This window comes from Podarcis tiliguerta, assembly GCF_965153285.1.
Source record: "Podarcis tiliguerta genome assembly, chromosome: 1".
Lineage (NCBI taxonomy): Eukaryota > Metazoa > Chordata > Lepidosauria > Squamata > Lacertidae > Podarcis > Podarcis tiliguerta.
Window position 1 is genome coordinate 131118994 of NC_139534.1, and position 27774 is coordinate 131146767.

General features: G+C 42.9%; 1 protein-coding gene across 5 annotated transcripts in view; it reads right to left on the reverse strand.

The window, feature by feature from the left end:
• Nucleotides 1-27774, reverse strand: part of FERMT2 (FERM domain containing kindlin 2) — an 86204-nt gene that overhangs the window by 47026 nt on the left and 11404 nt on the right. For all 5 annotated transcript variants that reach the window (XM_083436456.1, XM_083436455.1, XM_083436454.1 and 2 more), the window contains exon 3: nt 20464-20697. In XM_083436456.1, coding sequence (XP_083292582.1) covers nt 20464-20697 — 234 coding nt within the window. The remainder of the gene's footprint in view (nt 1-20463; nt 20698-27774) is intronic.

Genomic DNA, 27774 nt, shown 5'->3' on the forward strand with positions numbered 1-27774 from the left:
CATGGTTATCAGGAGATTGAACTCCCTCCACAAATAAAAGCAACTGTTCTCATTTTCTTTCAACAATATTTGTCTCAGTGTAATAACCATTCTTAGTGTCTTCTATGCTTCCAAGAGGTCTTAAGGTGTTACATATATTTAATGAACTATTTTCAGTTGCATAGTAGTATCCTGTGAATAGCATGGGCAATCTGCTTAATTATTTGTCATCTTAGCTTAATGGAACTTTTAGGATACACCTCTAAATACCAAGAGCTGGGGCAAAACAAAGGACAGGTGGTGCCTTCAAATTTTGATTGCAAGAAAGAGTTCTAAGGACATCTGGTTGGCCACTTCTGAAGATGTTGGTGGCACCCGTCTGTCTCGGGATACAATGGAGGAATGCACCTTTGGGGGTGGAGTTAAATTGTTGGAAGGTTACAGCAACTACTGGGGGCTTCCACACATTTGCCAAATATCCTCATTCCCAGTCGCGATGCTTACTTTAGGTTATCTGAACAAGCCAACTTATGCATGGCTGTCAACAAGGCTAAAGTTTTTCTGTTGCAAAAGAATAATTAGCCAACTAGCTTTGTTTAGATCTGTATTTAAATTCTGCAGTGCTATTTGCTGAAGTTCTTGAAATGTTATTGTTTGTTTTTTTTAAACTGGAACACTGAGTGCTTTAAAACCACTTTCTGTATGTTGTTATTGCAAACCCCCTTGAGGGCCTGCCGCCCACTTCAGGCCAAAATGACAGGATGCAAATTTATGGATGGGGGGAGGGAATGTGACTGGTTACATTTGAATGATCTGTATTCCAAGTTAGGCTTGATCAGGAAAGTGCTAGCAGGTCTGAGCTCCCAGGATTTGAGAAAATAGATCATGTGAACCAACATGCAGCTCTGTTCCCATACTATGCCCTGCTGCTCATTATCAAAAACATTCAGTACAGAGTGAAAACAATCCTAAGTACTTCTTGGTAGACCAGTGGAAGTGTAGGATAACTGGAACAAGACAACTTGTATGCTGGGGGAGCCTTTTAGGCTGCATCCAGTGCACTGACAGAGCTGAGGAAGGAAGGTGTGAGGCTGACTGAGGTATGGTTTGACCACTGGGTATGAACCCAACTACCGAGAGCATGCTTCAGGCAGAGTAGTAAACAATGAGAGGGGCTAAAACCAGGACCCAGACCTTGAGTCTGTGCAGTTTCCCATCCATGTTGGTTCTGCTTGGTCAGAAGGGCACAAAGCCTGGCTCCAGTATTTATTTCAAACCAGAGTAACACAGAGGCCTCAAACTGCCTGGGCTGGTGGTGTGTCCTCTCTATCCCTTGTGTGCTGGAAGAGGGCTCTGGGGGTTGAACGCACACTACAGTGGTACCTCAGGTTAAGAACTTAATTCGTTCCGGAGGTCCGTTCTTAACCTGAAGCACCACTTTAGCTAACGGGGCCTCCTGCTGCCGCCGCGCCGCCAGTGCGCAATTTCTGTTCTCATCCTAAAGCAAAGTTCTTAACCCGAGGTACTATTTCTGGGTTAGCGGAGTCTGTAACCTAAAGCGTCTGTAACCTGAAGCATCTGTAACCCGAGGTACCACTGTAATGGGTTAGGTCCCAACACTGGACAAGTTCTCAGTTCAAGGCCTGAATTCCCTGGTAAGAGTTGAGCATCGAAATGGCACACACATGAAGTGGATGCATGGGGATGAAGAAGCCACGATAAGCACATTTTGGGTGTTTTACTAGAGCCCTTTTTAATCACCCACTAAGTGTATCGTGAGGAGTCTACCCCCCACCTTTCCTTCACAGAATGAAATGAAAGCTTTCCAAAAATGGGTTTTAAAACATGTTTTGAATAAAGAGATGGTCTTGGCAATTGTGCTGTTTAGTTTCTGTAGCTGAAGCAAAGAAATTCCATGGGCTTAAGGACTACCAGATGGCAACGCTTGTCCCGTTTTCCTATTACTGCAGAAGCTGGATTGCAAAGGCAGAGCGCAAAGGTATACAGGTTACATTCAGAATCATAGGCAACAGGAAAAAGAAAAAGGGGAAAAATAAAGCCTGAAGATAGGGTTTGCAGTTTTAATCAACTCACAAAATCTCTAGACTAAAAACCTTTGTTGTCTGGTATGCTGGAATGATCTTCCGGCAACTACACCTGGGTGCATAAAAGTAAATAACTGAGGTCTTAAGGGAATTTGCAAAATTAGCCTTGCTGAATATAACTGAGAAAGCACATTTTGCCAGAAGCAAAACACTGCTTCGAAACTGACAGCTTTTCCAGTTTGTTCTCTGCAACTGAAGAGCAGTAACAAAAAAAAGTTTTTTTGGGGGGGGGGAGAAACATCAACTTTAAAGTTTCCTCCTGCAATTTCCCCACTGTCAAAGTACACTATTACATTGTACTTATTTTACTCAGAATTAACTTGGTGTAATACTCCAGAAAGCTTCTGTACTTCAGAGAAGGCAACTGACTTTCTATGTCAGTGTAAATTAACTAAATCTGTCAATTCCATCTCTCTCACACACAGACAGCCATTGCATGATAGTAGGAAAAAATCATTTCGGTGGGAGTTGGTGCGGTGGAATTCACTCGTGTACTGCATTCCCTTGTATGAATGCCATTTATTGTTCCTTGCCCTTTAATCAGACGGCAAGAGCTTTCAGACTTAGGACAAGCTTCTGAAGGGAATTTCCCTCGGCTTGGATGATGCCAGGACCAGCCCCATTTGCTGCGCCAATCAAGAATGTCACTGTTACAATGAGCTCCTCCTCCTAGCACAGTACCAAATACCAACTATCCACTGCCAACATCATAAGACTATGCAATATAAAGACGGTTTTTCTACTTTTTAAAAAATGCATTATTTCTTAACATTGTGTGTAATGGAGGGTTCTTCCCAAGAGCTCTTCTCAAGGTCTTTAAATAGTTTCCCTTTCTCTAGTCATCCAGCTACTCCCCACTTTGCTCCACCTCTCTCTCCTCCCTCTACAAGTTTCCCCCACAAACCCTTCTCTCAGCCAACAGAGAAAACACAGTAAATGTGGAAACAATCCTAGTTAAGAGCTGGAACATGCAAGCAACTGTCTTGCACGGCTGATGCTCAACTGTAAGGGAAAGATTGGCTGTTCCCACAGGTAAGCTATCCCTGCACCTATGACAAGGTCAGCATGGATTTCATAGAGATGAGTTCTAGTTTTATCCACAACATACATGCAAACCCTTAATATGGGACAAAGGAGTTAAATACACAACTCCGGCCCCACCTGTCAGGCTGAAGTGGTATCATCTAGTAACAGAGGAACCTTACATGTCCGATGCTCACGCAACTCAGATTGTCACTCTGCTTTCCCCTTCACCCTTGGATGCAAAATGAACATGTAACACACAGGTGGGAAACCTGCTGACCTTGATCTCGATTTACATGGCCCTGGCACCCTCTGAAACTGCCTTCTTCTTCTATCCCACCAGAGCTCCTTTCTTCCTGTTCCTTCCTGCCCCATTTTTCCCAGCTTAAAAAAAGTTTATCCTTCTTTCCAATCATTCTGAAATGACACAGAAAGGAAAGGATTTCATTTTGATAGAAAACGATTTCTGAAACCTTTCCCCCCATGGTTGTATGCCTCAATAACTATGTATGTTTCAGAAAGCCACCTAAAGTTGAAAGCAAGGGAAACCATAGTAGGGCAGGCTGAGCGATTCCTAGAGAGTTTTTCTTCATTGATATTATCTCAGTTTTCACTAGTTTTTCCCCTGGAGGGGAAAGTAAACCTCTTCGACTTAAATGTCTTTTTAAAAATGAAACAGAATAAAGTAAGCCCAAAGCCTTAGGGTTGGTAAAACGACTGCTGTGCTTGATCATTAAGGGGTATGGTCGTGTTTCATTGATTCTCGTTGCAGAAAACACAGCTAAGAAAATGCTGTGCCAGTTTTCACAGAAACATACTGTTATAAGATTTCTAAGGTCTCAAATATAGAATAAATGTTCATAAACGTAAAGACAAACACACATGCATAAGTATATAAACCATGTGTCTGAAATAGTACAGGAGAGCAATCCTGAAGCCATTTTGACTCTCCCAAATGGACCTCATATTTCTCTGCAAGGAGGAAGGAAATGGGGAAAGCTTTCCAATTGTCTTTGGACTGTAGCGGCTTACACCTCCCTGCAAATACAGTCTGGCAAGTATCTGTTAAGCTGAGCAAACTTTCAATATGTGTGAGAGATTTGGGAACTAAAGTATTTCAAAGGAATGGCCAGGCTACCCAGAAAATGCACTCAAGTAAGGCATTAAGGGACGCGGGTGGCGCTGTGGGTTAAACCACAGAGCCTAGGACTTGGTTCGAATCCCTGCGATGGGGTGAGCTCCCATTGCTCGGTCCCTGCTCCTGACAACCTAGCAGTTCAAAAGCATGTCAATGTACAAGTAGATAAATAGGTACCGCTCTGGTGGGAAAGTAAACGGCATTTCTGTGGGCTGCTCTGGTTCGCAGAAGCGGCTTAGTCATGCTGGCCACAAGACCCGGAAGCTGTACGCCGGCTCCCTTGGCCAATAAAGTGAGATGAACGCCGTAACCTCAGAGTCGGTCACGACTGGACCTAATGGTCAGGGGTCCCTTTACCTTTACCTTAAGGCATTATCAGGTATCCTGGCAGATAGGAGAGAAACACCACTCCCAAATTTCTGCACACCATTGTTCTGGGTCTCTCCTACCTCCTTGAAAGGAGGGGAGGGAACTCTGTGCAACAGGCAAAGATGTCCTACTGAAGTCACTAGAGAGTACAGTGGTACCTTGGGTTAAGAACTTAATTCGTTCTGGAAGACCGTTCTTAACCTGAAACTGTTCTTAACCTGAGGTACCACTTTAGCTAATGGGGCCTCCTGCTGCTGCCGCCACGCCGCCTGAGCACGATTTCTGTTCTCATCCTGAAGCAAAGTTCTTAACCCGAGGTACTATTTCTGGGTTAGCAGAGTCTGTAACCTGAAGCGTCTGTAAACCAAGGAACCACTGTATGTGCATTTCAAGACTGCAAAAAGATGTGATTCAAACTCATGCAGTTATCTTGACAATGGACTCGGATTTACCCTTTCTGGGGAAGACCAGGCAGTCCACAGGACATATGGTACAACAGCTCCCAGGAAACTATGCTTTGTTGATCTGAATCTACTCATACCTAAAGTTATGTGGCACTTTCCTGGAGAGAGAGATTTCTTTCGCTCACAACCTATGGTAAATATTGTGCTACAGATCTTGTGAACAAAGGATGGTTCCTAAGTTTCTTTAAAGAACAAGGCTTTGTGATCATGACTCCTGCCCGAGCATAAGCAAAAACATACATACACAAAAGCACAACCCAAGTGATTTAAAGATTTTCTTGGCACATTTTTAACATGCTTAATAAGTTACATCAGGACATGGAGAAATGAAGAACACAAGAGACAAAGTGCATGGCCATCCAAATTATGACTATTTAGATTTATCAAACCCAAGTGATTACAGATGAAGCTATACAAAGGACAAAATACAATTCTCTAAGATGGAACACTTCTTTAAAAAATGAACAACCCCCCCCCCACAGTGTTTCAGTGTTTAAAATTTAAGTGACATGTCAGTACACTAAAGCTTGTGGTTTCAGAGAAATGAAAAGGGGGTGGAGAGAGACAGCATGTAAGCTGAAAAGTTGGGAAAATCCACTTTAGGGCTGGAGAAATTCCCTTAAAAAAGGAAATGCAACTGAATGTGGGGATATTTCTCAGCGCTGTCTGGCTCCAGTGAATCATTAATGATATTGATGTCACACATCAACATTAGGAACAAAGAAACCTCAGACAGGACTTGCCGCTAGATTTTTATTGCTATGGGAATCTGAGAGATGATCTTCCATCAGAGTTAAGAGTTTTATGCAATTTAACTAACAATAAGGCTGTCTTTGAAGGGAGAGAGGTGATTTCAAACAAGCTACATACCAAACATTACCACAAAAGCAAGGGTAACATTTCACTGAATTATCCATGTATTCTACTCTTAACTGAATGCATGGATAATTCTACTCTTAAGATCTGGATAATTTTAACTATTATTAGATATTCAGTAATAGGGCCTCACCTTACTGCACTGACCTGGTCTTCAAATCTTGAGTCCAACTTGGAGACAGAAGCTTAGCTATGGACATTAACAGAGTTTATATGAGAAGTGAGATTTTAAGTGGGATCTTCATGGAACATAGTTCAGTCTTTTGCCACTGAGCTACTGCTTAGTAATTATTTGGGGGATTTGTTAAGATACACGTGAGAAATGAATAGTGGGGTGGGAGTTGGCTAACAAATGCAAAAGGATGTGATTTTATACACATAGTGCATAAAATCTGTGCTCACACAAATGAAGACTACACATAATGTGAAGAGCACAACTGGATCAGAACTGGATGTTAATTTGTCCTTCATCGGTTTTACCGAGATCATTATATAGTGTATATAGAAAGAAAGCATGTTTAGGATGTTTTATTGGCAATTTATGCATTTGGCCTATGCTTAATTCACTTGAATGAAGGTCAAGCGTTTCCATTCTCTCCAGAGCTGAAACAGCACTTTGTGAATGCTCTTTTTCTGGGGAGGGTCTGTTGCAGTGCCAATGAGCTTTCGGGAAGCAAGACTAATTGGAAGTGTCCCAACATACTGAAGACATAAAAATATAAAACAGTAAGAGAGAGAGAAAAGGGGGAAGAGAGACTTGCAAGCAGTGGAATTGTTTCCTGCCAAAATAATCTCCCCGATCATCTACATGAGAAGGCTCTCGCTACATTTTAGGAATTTTCTACATAGGTTTTAAAACAATTGAAACACATGGGGGGGGGGGGAATCAGATTAAGAAAAAGCTTATGAGTCACAAAAGAATGACAATGTACTGTATAACTATCAGATGTAGGTTTTTGTTGACAAAAAGGTTACTTTCAATATGTGGAGGCTGGAAAATGTTCTAAAATTAATGATTTTTAATGGGAAACATTCAAATTCTTGGTATATTTTTATTGAAACTTTTCACCATACAATACACTAAAAATGAAACTAATATAAATAAAAATAAAGAAGAAAAGAGAAAACAAAACAGAAGAAAGAAAGAACACTGAATTAACACAAGTCAACTTGGGCAAGTGGAATGGATACTAGTACCAGTGAAATCTTAAATCAAAGCTGTAATTACGTAACTTTTTTCAGATGACAATCCGTAGAAAGTACATTTCTACACAGGGCTCTGTTATACATGCTAAAATTAGTATGCTTATTACTTTCAGTGCCTTCATTTTTGTCTTTCTATGCCCCAGCCACAACAAAACAGGTCTCTCCTGTATTGGTCTCTTCAGCCACAGTAACTCTCCGATGGTTTGACTTCATCTCCAAAGGTGCACTGCTCCACTGTCACTCAGGACAGATGGATGCCAACAACAACATACTTTGCCTTTGACATACTGAAAAATCCTGGGGATCTGAAGGCCATTTCACACATTACACATTAACAGCAAATACGGATATTATAGAAAGACACACTTTGCTAAAGAGGTGCATCTACTCCTGCCTCTCTCACAAAAAGTGGTTTGAAATACATGCTTGTGTCATTCATTCCCAAGTAGGACGCCAACGGAGGTGTTTTAACCTTCCTGTACTGCCAAAGTAGTGCACATTTACACACCTTGAACTACCTCTTCAGAAGGCGAATTGTAGGGAACAGTCTCCATTACCTACTCTTTCCAGCTGCAAATGCCAAACCATTCGAAGGATCATTGGAGGTATGTTTCAGTAGCAAGTTAGGCCAACAGACATATCATAAAACTTTACTTCCTTCCCATACTGGCTGATGATTTATCTTTCCTCTGTTTGAAGTTTTTATCTGAGGAACACACAGCAAAAGGCATGCTAAAGTAAAGAGAGGGGAAAGCTACAGGGAACAGAAAGGTGTGTGGATTACTTGCCAGGAAAATCCCACTGGGATCATCTGTGAGTCTGAGGCCTTAACAACAATTAGCCACAGGATTCATATTTCTCATTATCCAGAAGCCTACTAAAAGAAGATGAGAACTCATTCTCATAATTTAAAAGCCTCCAGATTTTGGAGCTAGAATTGAGCTTTGCAACACAACTTTGGGAAGACTGAATACTAGGCTACAAGGGGACTCTCTTGAAACGTTCCATTTCAAGGTGTTATTTTCAGATGAAGGCCATCTCCTTCTCACTTTATTTAAAGCATTGATTCCCTGCTCTCTAAGCCAAAAAGGTTCCCAAAATGGCTTACAATCTAAGAGACATGACAATTGAGGACTCAAGTTTCTGGCTGTATTGGGAGAAAGCCCTCCCCGGAAAATTCCCATCAGATCTTGGAGAATAGGTGATATAGTACTGTCCAGGCCAGAAGAATAAAGCAGGTGCTGCTGCTACAAGTTATTCCATCTAATCTGATAGATATCAGGTTATTTTTTCTGGGACCAATGCACCTATATCCTTATTAATAGCCATGACTAATGAGAGATACACTTAGTCCTCACTAGTAACGATACGAGTATGCAAGCAACTACACTTGTGCCCTGTCCAAATCTTTTCCACTTTGCAATGGATACTTTAATCTGATCTGCAAAGGTTTTAAAACAAAGGCAACAGATAATTATGCTTTTGTCTCCAGGAAGCAGACAGGAACAGGACATGACTGCCAATAGAATTGTTTTCACTTTAAGGGAACTTTTGGCTATGTCCTGGCCAGTACTGCAATGTAGCACACCAGTGATCCAGTTTAAATGTCATGCTGGCCATACAGAACCCCTGACAGTTAATGGAGGTTGAGCCTCACGGAGGGACTATCAATTTGCAAGCAATCTAACTGTTCTGTTCAACAGCACTGCACTTACCAATATTTCAAAATAACTGGCAGTTAAAACCTGGCTACACAGGCAGCAGATACTGTTCTATAGCCAAGTCAGAAGTTGAGAGTTTATGAATGTTGTAGACTTTACAGGCAAACCCCACCTTTCTCCTTCTTCGCCCTTACTTTAAAATATTCCAAATCTGAAAAGATTTTTGCAGAAACAATATCTGTTTCAAATTATCTCCTAGTCAGTTTCATATTACCTCCCTTTACTTAACAGAACATATAAAAGCTCAGGCATTATGCCATTCTGCAGAGTTTTTGTTCCTCCCAGGCTTGCTTTTTTATGCCTATCAAGATGTAGCCAGTTGTCACCTAACATGTGCAACTGGAAGCACCAAGCAGCTCTTTATAGAATTTTATTGGCAGTCATAGGGGTGGAAATTTTAAATAGCATTTCTGAATGCCAGAGGACATTCTGTCCTGATTGAGACCCTCTCCCTGGAAAAAAAAGGGGGGGGGAATCGCCAATCATACATATAGGCTAGTGCATAGCAACTTTTGGAGATGATTTCTACCTCACTGCCTAGCTTTGTTTCACTGCCACCCATTCAAAATACCAATGATGCACAATGAGATTATGTTTCAACACCTGAAGAGACAGAACATCCTTTACAAGAACACACACCTTAGCCATGCAGCCACTTTCATCTTCACCAAGAACAGTTGCTGAATTTATCTGTATAGATAAAAGGCATACCAAAATGCTTTGCACAAGCTGTGAGGAGCAAGTTATTTGGTGAGCACACACATGGTGAGAGTTGCTCCAGCAACGTTCGAAGGGCACCATGTTGATGACCCTTGAATTAGGTGAAGTGTTGGTGCAAATTTACTCCATGACTGACCACGCTTTTGAAACACAGTCACTAAAGTCTGAACCCAATGTTATTATTTCTATTGCAGATAAACTTGCTCCCAAACATTTGTAGAAACCTGTGTATGCAGTTTCGAGTAACATCCAAACCAGAGACTGATCCAAACCATTATGGTCCCCCTAGCCCTTAATGTTTCGATTCCACCATTCTCCTTTGCCATTTGTGTGCACTGTGTGTAGACATAAGCTGTGCATTTTGGAAAGCCACTGCAAGGAAGCAGGAGCTGACTAAAGTGTGCTGAAAGCCAAGGACCCTCAATCAAAGGGGGCAACATCCTTTACAGTCAATGCTTCTCTGGTGCAAACCCTGTTCTCCAGAACATCCTTTCTGCTTTAATAACCTTAAAAAAAATCTGTGGCCACCATCTGAATGTGTAACGTAAAATATCGTTCTGCGAGCTGCAAGCCAGTGGTGGGTGGGGCCAGATGCAAAAGGGAATGGAGCAAAATAAGATGTACTTTTGTACAGTAAGGTTACATTAGTAGGGTGCCACAGGGGTCTGTCCTGGGCCCGTTGTTGTTCAATGTCTTTATAAACGACTTGGACAGAGGAATTGCGAGGGTGCCCATCAAATCTGCAGTTGACACCAAACTGGGAGGGCATAGCTAATGCCACGGAAGACACAATCGGGATTCAAAATGACCTTAACAGATTGGAGAACTGGGCCCAAACCAACACAATGTATACAGCGACAGGACAGTTAGTATGTTGTCAACAGATTGACTTGTGAGGAAATCAAATGATTATATCCTACTCTTCCCCACCCCTCCCCCACCCACTCTATTAATTTGTATACACCGAGAAGTATTAAGTCTCAGATGCTCAGGTTCTTTGTTGTTGTTTAGTCGTGTCCGACTCTTCGTGACCCCCTGGACCAGAGCACGCCAGGCACTCCTGTCTTCCACTGCCTCCTGCACTTTGGTCAAACTCATGCTGGTAGCTTCGAGAACACTGTCTAACCATCTCGTCCTCTGTCGTCCCCTTCTCCTTGTGCCCTCAATCTTTCCCAACATCAGGGTTCTAGAGCTTTGCTAATAAAAACACTGCTACCAATGGCTTTTGTCTAGGCTTGATAAGCTGGACTTTCAGTCTTCATTGATGAACAAAGCAATCAGTGTTCTGGTATATGAGCCTTCTGTGCTACAAGGAAAATGCTGTACTCTACCCTTCAAGAAACACAGAGCATAAAAAAGAGCTGTAATTGTACACGTTCATAACATGCTCACTTAACAGAAGTGTGAGAAGGCAAGAATTTCCAAAAACCTAAGCATTTAAAAGAAAGATAGTATGGTGGCAAAGTTCAGCCTGGTCAGTACTGCCCAATTCGCTGCGAGCAAGATTTCTCTGCTATGTTTCATATCAAATTCTTTTTCTACTTTGCATCATTTTACTGCTGTTCTTAATCAGACACCCAGGAAATCCTAATGGGCACACAATACAGTTTCTAATCCCCCCCCCCAAAAGCCATGTATTCTCTCAGTTTCAGAAGAAAATTTGCAAGTTTTAATGGCAGCTCACTTAATATTTTTCTTTAAGGTTTCCCCTATGAAATTGCCTTATATACTGTTGTTCCTTAAGACATTTATATTGAACACTAAATATAAATTGATTTCAGTATATTAGGCAAAGTAAGGTCTCTCTTAAGGTGGTGTGAAAAATCCAAATAAACACCATCATAGCTTTTCAAATCCTCTATTTCCCTATGTGTTCTGCGTCTTCAAGAATAAGCCTCAAGTAGCACTAGCACAACATGTGACTTCCTCCGTTCTGCGCTACACACAAAAACAGTGACGGGAGTAGGGTGTGCTGACACTTAAGAGCAACATGTTGCCCAGGCCAAGAGCGTGATATGCTGCCTGGGCCAAACAGGAGCCCTATGCCTAGTAATAACGGATGACAAGCAAAGTGATATCTTGCTCTATGCCAAGGGAGACTGGTTCCAAGGTGCCCAAAATGCCTTGAGGATGGTGCATACACGAGCCTCTCCCTCTCTGCCCCCTTGCGCAGTGCACTGGGAGCCAAACGATGCATGGCATTGGCAGCTGTTGCCAGAATAATTGTGCCGACCCACCCCTACTTTACCAGAGCCGCGATCCATTAAAGGAGGACATGGACGCACTCCCTTTATTAGTGCTATGAAAGTCATTCCTCTTCCACCACAAAGTCAAGCATTTTAGCAGCCTATTTTTACCCAGCTCTTCACTCACGGGTTCCAGAGAGCCATGTGTCCCACAGTTACTCAGATTCTCTGAAGTCCTGCAACTCTCACAGCTATCTAAGAATAAACATCCTTTCCCTTCTGGCACAAGGGGAAACTGTGGCTCAGGCTGCTGCCTTAAAGACTATCATTATCCAGGCCTTTTCACAACCAGGAGGGTGAGGAGAGTAGAAGAGTTATTTCCAGAGGGGTGTAGCAGGAACCCCCCCCCCCCCCCATCATTCAGTTTGTACAGACTTCACACACACTCACACTCACACACTACATACGCTACACTTCTGTTATAAATTCATAGAAAATCAACCATACATCAGATTTGCACTGTTCCACTTTTATTTTACTCCATGAAGGAAGGACTACAAAATGGGGAAGGTTTGATACAGGCCAGCCATAATCCCTTGAACATTCCAGCACATCCACAGGAGCCCTGCCCAGTTGCTATGCCAACCCTGATGGTCTTAGACAGAAACCCATCCACCACACTACAGACTGCATACAGGAGTGGATTCAACACGGACTATAACAAAAGAACAGTGATTGGATTTCCCCTCAGGGGGCAGGAAACTGCAATCTCCCCTTTGTCACCTGGAAAGTACTCATGGGGAGGGGAGAAAGGAGGAACCAGCCAGGTGACAAGACACTCAGGTTACCACCACAACTCCTCCCTCAACCCCTCCTTTCTGTAATGTATGCATGATGTTTCTGGGGGTGGGCTTGACCTAGAGGAGGGGAATTTCAAAAGTTTTTATAAGGTCTTGCACACCATTGTTCTGGGTCTTTCCTCTCTCCTGCGAGTGAGGGGAACACCCTGCTGCAACAGTACAATAAAGGCCAAGCCTACAGGCTGCTGATTTGCTCCAATTTGCTCTGGTTGGTGTCTTTACTTTTTGTCCAAGGGAGCCCTCGGATTTTTCCGGTAACAGGGGGAAAGCGTAACCAGAAGAATTTAGTGACAGGATTTGTAACAAAAAAAGAGCTAGGGGGATAGGGGCTACACACAGCTTTTTCCTCTCAAACAGGAGGATTCTGGAAAACAAAAGTTCACAAGGTAACAGTGATGGGGGTAGGAGAGAAAGACAATGATAGTTGTATATTTGCACACACAGCTTCAGGCATTTTGTTAGGAGCATGTACTTTGCCATGGAAAACTTGTTGTCTTTGTCCATGGAGTTTTCTTGGCAGGGATACTGGAGTGGCTTAGTGATGTATGGAAGTGAGAGCTGGACCATAAAGAAGGCTAATCGCCAAAGAATGGATGCTTTTGAATTATGGTGCTGGAGGAGACCCTTGAGAGTCCCATGGACTGCAAGAAGATCAAACCTCTCCATTCTTAAGGAAATCAGCCCTGAGTGCTCACTGGAAGGACAGATCCTGAAGCTGAGGCTCCAATACTTTGGCCCCCTCAGGAGAAGAGAAGACTCCCTGGGAAAGACCCTGATGTTGGGAAAGATGGAGGGCACAAGGAGAAGGGGACGGCAGAGGACAAGATGGGGAGACAGTGTTCTCGAAGCTACCAGCATGAGTTTGACCAAACTGCGGGAGGCAGTGGAAGACAGAAGTGCCTGGCGTGCTGTGGTCCAGGGGGTCACGAAGAGTCGGACACAACTAAAGGACTAAACAACACTTTATCACGGAATCCCAATAAATCTACTTGTAAGAATCAAAGAACGAACAAAAATATTTTGTTAAATAGCTGCTACACTGCCCATTATGAAAAAATCCACTCATCTAGCAAACGTTAAGAAATTTATTTAAGAATTCAGCTGAAGAGGGACGCTATTTTACTCTAATAGTAAAAGGGAGAGCAGAAAAGCACACAGAGACAAACATGGAAGATGTGACATGTACACACCACCCCCTCGGCATGATTCATCCAGTAATGTAGTTGTTAAAAATAGAAAGTCTCTCCTTTCATTAAGTTTCATCAAATTTAGGTTGCGTTTTCCCTGCCATCAGAATTAAAAGGAAAATTGTACACAAGACATTCTACCACAAGTATTAAGTAGTCAGACAAACAAGACGATAATGAAAATAAACACTATTTACGACACGGCTATCACAGCCCCATTATAAAGGAACATGCTGAGAATTTTAAGTTTTCTGTTTTTCTTCTGCTCCCGAGGGGAGAGGGGAGGAGTGGGGGTGGGGAAGAGCCTATCCTGTGAAGGGGTGGGAGCACAGAGAAATTTAATCCCAGTGGGAAACTACTAGCCAGTGTTTCCTCTAGTTCTTTTCTATGCAAGCTGCATTGAGACAAGGGGTGGGGGGGAGAGAATCACCACAGGGTTTCTTTTTGAGTGGGGGAGGGAAAGACAGATCACATCTGGAAAAAGACATTACAAAGTTCAGCAAAGTTGTATATCAGAGCATACAGGAAATTAACTCTCACTTACAGAAGAGCTACTGTCCGGCAGGGGCTAAGAGGCTGAGTTGTGAAACAGAAAGTCCTGGAGCAATTTTTGCTTCGGCTGTAAAATTTGCTAGATGTCTTGAGGCAAGCCCCCAGCTCCCTGCCTCAGTCCCATCATCCAAATCCATTAACACCGCAATAATTACACCAAACACACACTTTTGAATAAGAGTTCAATACATATTCTCATGGCTGCTGTAAGGATTGCTGGAGAAATAATATGCTAAGCTCAAGAGAAGTCTAAAATGTTTAAGATCGCACAAAATGCCACAGACACAGACTTCACTTTTCCCTTGAGAATGAAATTCTTTTTCTGTGTTTACATCAGGGGTGGGGAGATGAAGGCTCTGTACCTCTGCTCAAATTTAAGTACAGTGGTACCTTGGGTTATGAACTTAATTCGTTCTGGAGGTCCATTCTTAACCTGAAACCGTTCTTAACCTGAGGCGCGCTTTTGCTAATGGGGCCTTCTGTCACCGCCGCACGATTTTTCTGTTCTCATCCTGGGGCAAAGTTCTTAACCCGAGGTACTTCTTCCAGGTTAGCAGAGTTTGTAACCCGAAGCGTTTGTAAACCGAGGTACCACTGTGCTGTATGGAATTATAACATGATGATCTTAAGGCACATAGCACATTAAGCAATTTAAAAACACTCAGTCAAGACTTCCACAACATATCACAACATATACAGTGAACCCTCGAGTTACATACCGCTCTGGATGCGTACTTTTGGGTTGTGAACGCGGCAAACCCGGAAGTGTATACTTCTGGGTTTTGCTGCGCACGCATGCGCAGAAGCGCTCTATCGCGCTGTGTGTGTGCGCAGAAGTGACGCCTCCAGTTACAAACTTTTCAGGTTAAGTATGGACCCCCGGAACAAATTTAATTTGTATCCGGAGGGTTCACTGTATGCAGACACAAATGACCAAACACACCAGAGTAGCCTAAAGCAGTTCCAATCAAACACCAATTAAAAAGCCAAAGCTCTTCAGTCACCACCTGCCTCATTCCCAAAGACAGGATATCCAGAGAACAGCCTCATAATATTATCTCAGCATGTGGACAGGGTTAGGCCCAACATACTTTTGAGGCAGTCTTCTTAATGATCTTGTTGACTGCTCCCCTCTATTTCTCCCTCCTCCCCGAAAGAACTTTGTGGATACTTTGTGGATTCCCACCTGCTAAGTCTGCAAGCACACTTTTCGGGAGAGTAGTAAGACCTCCTTTTGATCTGGCTTTCTAGACTCAGTGTGGCTAGGGTTGTTGTAGTTTTTAAAGGAAGCATTTTAATAAAGTGCAATTTTGTTGTACATCAATGGTTTATGCTTGTTATCTGCCCCAGCTTTCAGAATCATTATGGAAAATGATATAATGTGAATTGGAAGGATATTTTAAAATCAATCATCAATAACACTACATGCTTTTAAATTAATTCTCCAATTTGTGGCTATCACTTTGATGCTATAATACGTTTGCTTACAGTGGCTCACTTCCTGCCTCTTGACAGAAATAGGTCAGCCAAGAGTTATCCATTTTTATTTTAAAAGCAAAAAAAAAAGATTGATTACAACAAAGCTCAAGTTGCAAGATTCCGGTTGCAAACTCTGACTTAGTTTTCACTTCAGAACTGGCCTTTATTTAAATAAGGCTGGACAATACTGAAACCAACATCTCTCAGAAGACACTACGCACAGAATTAACAAAGTTAAGTGTTGCTGTGGTCTGTTAACACTACATCAAAATGTTTGACTGAAAAACAATGCTATGGGCAGGGTTGGGCGAACTCAGAAATCTTTCCCTTTGCATATTCAAACTCTTATCTGCAACTCTTATCTTACTAATAAAGTAGAGGGGGAGCAAATTCCAATAGCCAATTAAATCAATAGGCTCCAAGACTTTGGCCACCTCATGAGAAGAGAAGCCTCCCTAGAAAAGACCCTGATGGGAAAGATGGAGGGCACAAGGAGAAGGGGACGACAGAGGACGAGATGGTTGGACAGTGTTCTCGAAGATACAAACATGAGTCTGACCAAACTGCGGGAGGCAGTGGAAGACAGGAGGGCCTGGCGCGCTCTGGTCCAGGGGGTCACGAAGAGTCGGACACGACTAAATGACTAAACAACAACAACAATGGGCTACAAATAAAGCCTCAGGGCTGCATGTGGGCCACAGGTTGCCCACTTGTATTCATGCTCTCTTCCCCATGCCCTCTTTTCCCTGCAGCACTGAGTAGGTAAGGATCCTCTCTCTCAACATATAAACAGAAGCTTGTTTGATTAAGGATGCTCCCACTTTATGGTTCAACAGAGATCCTAGCACTCACATGGATGGGCGTGCTGGTAAAGGTTATTAGACATGAGGCACAAATGGTGTTTTGCTTTTGACAAGTAATCCAAAGTAGAAATTTGACATAGTAAAATAAGAATTCAACAGTATGTAACTTGTAATTGATCAGCACAGCTTCTGTAGCAAGACAGAGGGCCAAACTAGATGCGAGGATGTGAAACACATAATTAGAAAGTATTTATGGGCATTGTTGTGGTTGTTGTTAATTTAAAAGCAGGGAGGGGTGTGAGATTTTCACTGGTATCAATGGGAGCTCTTTTCCTGGGGGGGGGGGGGAGATTTTCAATGAGATTGCAACTGGGGAAGGAAGGATTCCACTCTCAATCTCACATACTGCAATCCTGATTAAAAGCTCACCCTTGCATGCTAATTCACATCTAGTTTGGTACTAAGGCACTCTCAATAGCTTTTTAAAAAGCAAAACCTGGATGAAGGGCAGGTTCTTTTAGAATAAATTGTAGCTGAGGAAGTGTGTGACTGACCTAAACACCCACATATTTAGCACAGTGTTAAGAACACAAACTGGCCTCAACTAGCTGGACCTTTGGTCTGATCCAGTGAGCCTCTTCTTATGACATTTTCATATGTGTGCATGCACATGTGTGTTATGAATCAGATTTCATATTATATTATTAACATCTGTTGTAAACTGCCTTATCATTCCAGTTAAAGGCAGGGTATAAATCTTTTAAATTAAACTTGTAATATTTATATTCCCCAATATTCATAATACACACCATCCAATACACAATATTCATAATACACACACACCATCCAATAAAAGAGACAAATCAAATCAACAATGATGTCACCAAAACCAGCACAACAAAAAAGAACAAAGGCAAGCAACATTAAAGAGCTAAGGCAGCTTTAGCTTGAACTCTGAGTCAAAAAGATTTGAACTTGGACAACAAGTTGGGCAGCTTTGATCTATGGGAAAAGAATGGCCTTTTGATAGCCATTTTTCTTATAAACACAGCATCCTCATAATCTGCCTTTAGTGTCAGTACATCTTATGACCAGCTCCAAATCTTCCAGTACCTTCAAATAAGGGGATTTTTTCAATCTAAAATGCAAAGGATACAGGCAGTGCTTTTTTCCTAAAAAAAGTTTAGGGGTACTCTCATTTTGACTCAAGAAAACCACAATTTTATAGTTCAAATCAGGAAAAATAAATACAGTAAATGGACAAAAGTACAAAGATTCACAAAATGTTCTATCTCAGGGTCCAAACTAAAACAGTGGTAGTTAACACAGTGTCCTCCAGATGTTGTTGGACTTCCAACAGCCCCAGCTAGCATGGCGGGAACCACAATGACTACTATTAGTTTAGGGAAAGGTGCCCTATCAATTCACTTTCGATTTATATAATTGTTGCTGGCAACCGTCTGTACTGAGACAATGGAGTGCACCTCCAGAGGTGAAGTCAAACCACTGTGTTAACAGCACCAAAGTGTGTATGGATGTCCTGGGCTGCCCAGACATCAAGACCCCACGCTCAGCCATGATGATGTGGTCCAAAGCAAAGCAGAGCAATATGTTTGGCACCAACTTGGCTTATGGGCTCCACTCGGGATTATCTACCTTAGCTTTTTTCTTCTTCCGAAGATAACAGCAAGCCACTGTAGGTTTAGGATCAGAGTTGACCTTCTCCTTAATGGGCTACCTTCTCAGGCTGATGAGCCCCATGTGCCCCCCCTCCCCTCTACAGCATGTACAGAAACCACCTTCTTGACCACTGATCCCACTATTGGTGTCATCCACTAGAGCCTGTCTTCGCATGCAGCAGAAGTCCCTAATTCACTGAGGATTTGAGACCCATAGGCTACCCTCCCCTGGTTTAGGTGGCCAGCAGTTTCCTAGTGACAGCCCACTGACAGCTTCTTGGAGCCACAGGTGAGAGCAGAGTGCAGGGTGGGGACCAAAGGTGGACAAATCATCATCACCATTGACTCATAGAATTAGAAGGGACCCTGAGGATCATCTAGTTCAACCCCAGCAATGCAGGACTATGCAGCTGTTTCACACAGGGATCAAACCTGCAATTTTGGCATTATCATCATCATGCTCTAACCAACGCTGTCCATCTGCCTAGGTTGCCGCAGTCACTCTACAAACTACCCCAGAAGGAGTACAACATGTACCACTCTCCTAATGCCACATACACATAATTATGTGCCTAATATAACACCGTTCCAACTTACAGAGAATCTTAGAATGGTAGCACTGGAAGGGATCGCCAACAGGTCATCTAATCCAACCCCCTGCAATGCAGAAATCACGCTAAATAATCCCTGACAGCTGGTCATCCAACCTCTGTTTAAAAACCTCCAATGAAGGCAAGTCCATTATGGAATGCACTATTATCATCTATTAACATAAAACTATTAGCATGTTTTATGTCTTTCAAAGAACTTACAGCAACTTTTATACTCCAAATCATGGAATATTTTTTATAAGACACCTTTCTAAAAAAGAATGATCTTCCACCCCATCGCTGCAATCTTTCTGGACAAAGCCTAACGCAACTCTCTTGTGAGAAAGGTCTAGGGAATGGCCACCGAGAAGGCCCTGTTCCTTGTGGAGGCTGATTTAGCCTCTACACAGGAGTTTTCCTCAAGCCTCTGCCATTCCATTTAAGCTCCTCCGACTCCTTGGAAACTAAGGAGCCAACTGAGCTCCAGCCGATGGGAGATATCATCCACAAGTATATCAAAACCATTTAAACAAAACAAGAAACCAGACGTGTTTGCCAGATTTCAATGGGATGCTGACAGGATGAACATTCCTTTACCAAGCCAATGAAAAATCCACATATTAAACCACAATTTCAAGGACACAAACCCCCAGTAAACTCTATTTTAAATTGTATAACAATCTCCAAGTGTCTGGGGCTGTACCATAAGGAAGCCAAGAGGAAGAGGAATGTCTGGAGAGCATGGAACTGTTTGCCTGCCACAATGTTCCTTCATTGTACAAGCTGCATAGGGGAAATAACACTGCTTTCCCCTTCTTTAGTGTCTTTGAACCAGCAGTACCCATGACATCAGTCCGCTCCACTATCTCAGATCTTTGTAGGATCCTGATGCACCACCTGTCTCCACATGTACCTGCCCTCACAACCAAGATCCTCAAGGGTTCCTGTTCCATGTTCATATGTTTGCCAGGGGGCTACCCTGGGAGAAGCCCTTCTTAGTGGAACTGCCCTGTGGAATGCTCTCTCAAGGGAGCCTCACCTGGTGCCTACTGGTTAAAGGCAAGGAGTTTTAATATATATATATATCTGACCTTGGCTGGATTTGTTTTTTTGTGCTGCTCCCAATGATTTTACTTTTTTCTTTGCTATATTTCTGCATGGTTTTAATTTGTATGTTTTAAATGTGTTGTATGCTGCTCTGGGAATTTTATTAATCTGTGCGGTATAAATTCCTCAAGTAGTAAATATATTTGTGCATAACTGGCAGATTCCCACTGTCTGACTGGTATTTTACTACTTCCACCAGCCAAAAGTTTTTCTTTCCTATTTTCACAAGGGCCATGTGCAACAATAAACCCTTAGGAAGTTGAAGAATCAATCCAGAGGAAGCAGGCTAATCTGCATTTGCTAGAAAGCTGATGCTTCAGCTAACTATCGCATTACGGAACAGGTATCAAGAACGACTGCCGCAAGCTGCTTGACACATGGAGAGGCAACATTTGGCTCCATAACCAGCAGATACTCACTGAAGGTCTTGCAGATGTCAGACACAGCTTTGAAGACTCGGTCAGAAAAGTTCACTTTCACCTTCACGTACTTCATGTTGGGGAGCTGAAGTCGGAGGAGTTTGTGCTGAGGAGTAAACTGTAGTTTGGCGTCTGCCTGTATTCCATACTTATCCAAGGTCCAGTGAGTTTTAAGGAGCCACGTTCTCTTCTTTTCCCACCACAGGGCGTGGTCGGACCAATCTTTCTTGACGTCTAGGATACCAAAGATAAAAAGATTAGGAAACAAACAGAAAAATCAAGCGAATTCAGTCTATACAGCTTACTGAAGTATTTCTTTGGCTACAGAGTCATAAGCTGTTACTTCTACAGAGTGATAACTAAATGCTACTGATTATTTATTTTTTATTTTTGAATTCCATCCAGCAGGACGGGGCACTGCAGAGCACAGCTGAGCTATGTGAGGGAACTACCAGGGAACTGGCTAGTAATGGTAGCATTCTAAGGGCAGCACTGAGTGTATACCACAATTCCACGTTGGGCACATAATCCAACGTCCTGAAAATTTCAGCTTTCATTAGGATAAAAAGTTTCTATCCATGATGGGTACTTGAAAATGTATGGGAGCATTTGATGAAAGCTGGCCAAACAGGATTTCTAGTAGTTGATGCCTTCCAAGGCTTCTTGCTCCTGTCTTAGTTAGCAAAATTGGAATTATGGGAAAGGATGAAAACCGCCCCTACAACCCACAGAACCTTTCTTTGGCCAATGCAGATTTCGAATTACCTTTCAATGAGTTTTAACCAAGTGCATGCAACCCTGGCTCAGAGCTAATTAAAGGCTTAGGACAGTGGTTTTCAACCTGTGTGCTGTGGCACCCTGGGGTGCCTTGAAGGATGGTCAGGGATGCCGCAGGCAACACTGGCCTCTGTACACCTTTCCTTCCCTCCCTCCTCTGATGCCCTCTCATGTCTCTGCCTCCCAAAGGCTTGCATGGCTGTTTGTTGCAGCAGCCCTGGCTACAAGCCCCGCCTGGACTCAAAAAGGTCAAAAGCCTCTGGCTTAGGAACATCAGAATCCTCTTCAAATTTAAAGTAAGAAGTGCTCTATGATAAGAGAGGAAGGGCTTATCTACACACAGAACAAGAAACTGTTTAAAGGGACACAGTGAAGGCGTTACACCACCACAGCAGCTAAATTAAAGGTCATAAGGAATATAAAGCACTTAAGATTCTACTTCCTAACAAGAAAACATTTTGAGAATTATTGAGAAACACATGATCTTTCTGAAAAGCTTAACTTGGGCAGAGAGGAAAAGGGAAGGCACAGTTGGTTCTAAAGACATCAAAGCACTGACATCATAAAAACAACAAATTCTTTAAAGAGAAAGAGAAGCAAGTTCTGTTGGTGCAATATAGCTGGACATCAGGAGTGGCAGCCAGGATACTCTACCATCAAATTAAACAAAACCAAATATAGAAAAGCATGCAGCTTGCAACGAGGCTTGGCTGCTCTCAGAGAATTCTGTCAAATGACTATGATGAACTGTGGGCCAAACTTCTGCTTCTCTGAAAAACACTGAGGGTGGAGGAATGGTCTTGGCACTGAAACAAGCTTTCTGCATCACCAGCACTTCTGCTGCTTCAGGTTTAGATGTATGTGGCAGATTCCAGATTGCTGTCCTCAAGAGCAGTTTGATCTAAAACAAATACAAACTTCTAAATTCACCATTTCCAAGCATTCTGTACAGACGTAACAGACATTGGACTGGAACGTATCTTATAGTAAGCCACAGTAGAAAGGAAACCACTGCTTACTGTAAGTGAGCTGAATGCTGGTACATACTACTCAAATGTATACTACACTTCACTCTGTCTTGTCCAGTGCTTGGAGAAACAAACCACAAGACTTGACCTAGCTTTATGTGAGGCCAACATTCCTAGTTTGTCCCAAATGAAAAACAAGTACTGTACTAAGCCTTGGCTTCTACTAATCAGCTTGCATGGAGATAAACAAACCGTGAATGTTGGTTCACATGTAATTCCAAGCCAAGCTTCATGGTTTGTCTCTCCCAGTTCCAGCTCAAGATAGTGTAGACTTCCATATCTAGAGGAGTTTTCATGCATTAGCTTTTCCAATACCCAACTGCAATACAGAATGCCCCCGTTTCTGTACCCATGGGCAACCGAATTTCAACCCAAAAGAAAACAACAGTCTCCAACACTCATAAGCTCCCTTTAAGTTCTGCTACTTAAAAATCATTAATGAAATGCTTCCATTTAAAAGCGCAAGCGATCTTTATAAACTTTTCTTTGAGCCAGAGGACTGCAAATTTTCAGTGGGAAAAGGCAACCGGAAAGTCTCAACTGGATGGCTAAATGAGGCATCTGAATGCCTTATTTCAAGGCACTGAAGAGCACAGAACCAACTTCAACTGTTGCATAGTCGCAGAGGCTGGTTCATGAACCAGGAAGTCTATAGTTCTAATCTTGCCTTTGGTATGAGTTCATTAGATGGCCATAAACAAACCTCTCATCCTTCCATTTGCAATATGAGGCAAATAGTGACATACCTTACAAGGCCAAATACTCTAATACACACCAAACATAATTTATTGCATTAGAATGCCTAGTTTTTGTTCGCTGGGTTTTTATTTTAAGAGGCATTTGACACACAAAGTAGTATGGGTGCATTTCCAGACCATAATAACAGATGCTAACTATGCCTTTAGGAATGCAAGTAGCAGCCCCAGTCATTCCATTCTATGATATCCAACCACCCATCCAACAAAACAGTGCTGATTTACATTTCATTCTACTCTCTCCGAAGCTCATAGCTTGATCACAAGTAGTCATGCTGACTCAAATGAAGTTAGAAGAAAATGTTCCAAGTAGGGATACTTGAAGGAGACACACATTCCTTAAGAGAAAATGTTATCAAGCACAGCAAATGGAAGAGTCATAAATAGGAGACACACGAGATAAGAATTAACTTTGGATTTTTTTTAAGAGTTCGGAATGCTTGTACTTTGGTCCTGAAAATGGGTGGGTTGGAGAATGCAAAATTAGCAGGGCAGACACACAATCGTATGGTCAGGGTGGTCCAACACATGGCCTATGGGCTACATGTGACTTGCAAGGCCTTTTTTGGTGGCTCTTGAAAACAATGTCAATAATTAGAAGAAATATACAGAAGTAGTTGTTGGAGAAAGACCGCATAAGTTAAGCACTCCACTTCTCACACACACCCTTATGATACTTGTCTTGGTGCCTAGCTCTCAACTTACTTGCAGCCAAGGCAAATTTTGCAACCACTGCGGTAATAAAGCCTGCCAGTGTTCCGAATTCCCTGGGCTCTAGGGAATATGTGAATATGTCTTGTTGCCAGGATTGGCGACTGACATCTCCACCTTTTGGCTGGGGTGCAGCTGCGTTTTCTGCTGCCATGCACGCCCCATATGCCCCAGCACCAAGACACTGGTGCACGACAGCGTGCTGGCCAATCTGTGGAGATTTCTTGTCAGTTTTATTCTAGATTGTTTTATTTGATGTTTTGATGTGTTGTGAACTGTGTTGAGATTCTTCTTTAAAATATAAAGCAGTATAGAAATGAACAACAACCCTCTCAGTGGGGAGGAGACTGGCAACTAGACAGCCTGTTGTGGCAACTGTAATCTAGGCTTAAGGTGCCATTTGGTGATTAGTTTATATATCTGTGTTTTCCATACTGAAGCATGTGTCCTGGAGGTCGCTCTTCTTCTCAGCCCCCGCTGCTGCTTTGCCGCCAACACCACCCACAGTCTACCTTGTGTCGGTTCACACACTGCCTATTTCAGTCAAAGCCTTGGTTGCCTGCCTCAGTGGCAGCTACGGTATCTGATGCAGCGGAACGCGGGGTCTCCGGCATTGGCAGACAAACTTGGAGGCAAGGGAAGGAACAAAAAACCATGGAGGGATTTTCCACATGAGGGAGGGAAAAGCAAGGTGGGTCTCTCTCTTCAGTGAATTGGTGCGCCTGCTGAATGCACTTCTCAGCAAAGACAAGGAGCCAACAGAATGCAGTGTGAGAGCTCCTTCTCTGTGGATGGGACTCGCTTGCCAGTCCAGAGCGCTCATGTTTTCTCTCAAAGGCTTTGGAGCCACAAGACTCCCTGGAAGCCCCACCCTGTGAACTTGGCAGCCTCCACCCCTCTGTGTGGGGTTACTTATCAGGTGGTAAGGGAAAGGAGTTCTCGGTGTGCTTAAGCAGCCCACTTTCGTATGCCACTGGAAAGAAGTTGTTCCAGGGCTGAGCCCTGAGATGGTTTGGGGTTGCCTTAAGCCCCTCTTGAACCACTGCTTGGTTCCTTCTCCACTCGAGGAGGAGTAGAGCTACTGTGGGTACAGCCTGTCCTGTCTATGCGCACACATTATGATGGCACAGCTGCCCTCTCAGCCCTTTACCCCAGAGTAGGAGGGGGGGTGTTCTGTCAAGACCGCTCTGATCAACCCAGTGGAATTTGCTGCCAAGGAGTGTGGTGGAGTCTCCTTCTTTGGACGTCTTTAAGCAGAGGCTTGACAGCCATATGTCAGGAGTGCTCTGATGGTGTTTCCTGCTTGGCAGGGGGTTGGACTCGATGACCCTTGTGGTCTCTTCCAACTCTATGATTCTATGATTCAACCCCTTCCATCTGCCACTAATAGATAACAGAGCAGGGCATGCTCTCTTTCCCCTACCACAGTACTGAAGGGAAGGAAAGAGAAAATGAAATGAAACGCAAGCAGTGTTGGCAGGATTCTGTCCAGCTGTAGTAGCTTGGGGTTCGGGATAGCATGGAACAGACATTACTTTGTACGTCATGCTATTTTAGGGTATTAAATCTATTAATTGTGCACTTAATTATATTTAATTAAATATATTTATATTAATTATTACCTATATTGTGAACACTTAAACTTACAATGTGGAAATTTAAGTGGCATGCAGGTTCTATGTCGAAGTACTTTTGCAGCCCGCTTGGTCTGAGAGGTTGGACTGCCCTGCTCCAGTTGATGCAGGGACCCCCCAGCTCCCAATATCCTGACTATTGGCCATGCTGGTTGAGACTGACGAGAGCCGAGAGACCAACAATATGTGGAAAGCCACTAGTTCCACTCCCCACTACATTTTTCATCTTCTATTTTGGAAGAGAATGTAGGTGGTATTGTTTGTTTGTAGTCACTCGGCATTAATTTGGTTAATTAATTACCGTATTTTTCGCTCTATAACACGCACCCGACCATAACACGCACGTAGTTTTTAGAGGAGGAAAATCCGTAGGCATGCCACCCGTAGGCATTCCCTCCATAACACCCACAGACATTTCCCCTTACTTTCTAGGAGGAAAAAAGTGAGTGTTATGGTGCAAAAAATACGGTAATTTGTGTAATCTCACTGTATACAAGTTGTACAAGTGACAATAAAGTATTTCAATCAAGCAACATCTTAAACTACTGCAGTAGAAATAAGCACAGAATTTCCCCCCTCATTTGGTGAAGAGCATATTTAAAAATGGAGAACTATATGCTAATGTTCTTGCATAGTCTTAACTGCGCTACCTTTCAGCCTTCTTCCCCAGCCCCGTATGATCCTCTCTCAGAGGCAGAGAAATACAGATAGGTACAGTGGAACCTCGGTTCCTGAACCCCTCCGTCATTGTACATTTCAGTTCTCGAATGCGGAAAACCTGGAAGTTTCTGTTTTCGAACATTTTTTGGAACCCGAACGTGCGACGCAGCTTCCGCTGAGTGCAAGAAGCTCTTGCAACCAATGGGAAGCTGTGCCAAATGGACTTCCAGAATGGATTTCGTTTGAGAACTGAGGTACCATTGTATTTGTACGTATTTTAGAGTAAATGGGGATACATTCAGACAAATTTGAAGAACAGTTGCCCTGAAAATCGTATGCTGCCATTTCTGGAGGCATTAAAAGTTATTATATGAGATTTGACTGGGAGGTTACCCAAAGCTTCCCCCACCCCACCCGCTAACCCTTTCATCATAGTAACTTGTGTCTGCAGTCATCATCAAGAGGCCCTGGGATTTGGGAATGGAACGTCAATGTGGCTCAGCCCCCTTCCCTTCAGTGGCTCAGACTCAAGAGACCTTGAGTGCTCCTGGATGACAGCCACAAAAGCTTTCTACACAGTGACACAAGGTTGAGGACTCCTCTAACAGGTCTGATGCAGCCACTGTCATTCATGCCTTTGCAACAAACCTATTTGATGCTTGTTCCACAGCTTTTGAATTCTTCCTTTCTTGGCCTCTATGAATGCCCAACAATCTTCCAGAGGACAATTTGAAACTTTTGTTGAACAAGCATTTGGAAGTCAGATTAGAGCATTTTTAAGATAATAAACACATTTCCCAACATTGCTTTTCTGTGGCAATTTTATTTCTATACTATTGTTACCTGTAGTGAGTATAGAGAAGATTATGTTGGAGGAACTGGACACAGAGGAGAGGGTTGATTTCATTCATGGGCACAAATTACCCCATGTGTGAGAGGTGAAAGGTCAGCCAAGCCAGTTGCAAGGGTCCTGTGCCTTCTATATAAATGATTATGGCACAGTCAGTGAGTGAGTCTGTCTATGATTTGGGAGTCTGTGTTACATCTGGAAGCTGGAGAAACAGAGGTACTTTCTACTTGTATCTATCTGAATCAATACCTGCAAAGCCTACAAGCTATATGTATAGATCATTTTCCAGAACTGTATTACTAAAGCCTAATCTTCTACAGCAGTAAGCTATTTCAGACTTTACTTCTGCATGGTGACTGGAGTTGAGGGCAACTTCAGCTATGTGGGTATCTCACCTCAGATTCCCAACAGATTACATAAATCAAATAACTAAGAATTTAATCATAGAATCATAGAATAATAGAATCATAGAGTTGGAAGAGACCACAAGGGCCATCGAGTCCAACCCCCTGCCAAGCAGGAAACACCACCAGAGCACTCCTGACATATGGTTGTCAAGCCTCTGCTTAAAGACCTCCAAAGAAGGAGACTCCACCACACTCCTTTAATTTAATTTAATTAATTTAATTTAATTTAATTTATTAATGGTCATCATAGGCTCATTTCCCCCTAATAATACTGATGTAGAAATCCCGCCGTTCACTTTTCAATAGTCGCTGAAAGGAAGGCCAGACAGTTTTTCACGGTAAACAACACCCTTTTCACTTGACCAGCTACTGTTCCCCAGGGCCAGTTCATAGCTCAGAAGAATTGCCAAAAGTCACCAAGGGAGTGGGCTGTATACTTTTTGTGCAATGGGCCCAAAAGATGCTGCTGGCAGCATCCGCCCTCAAGGT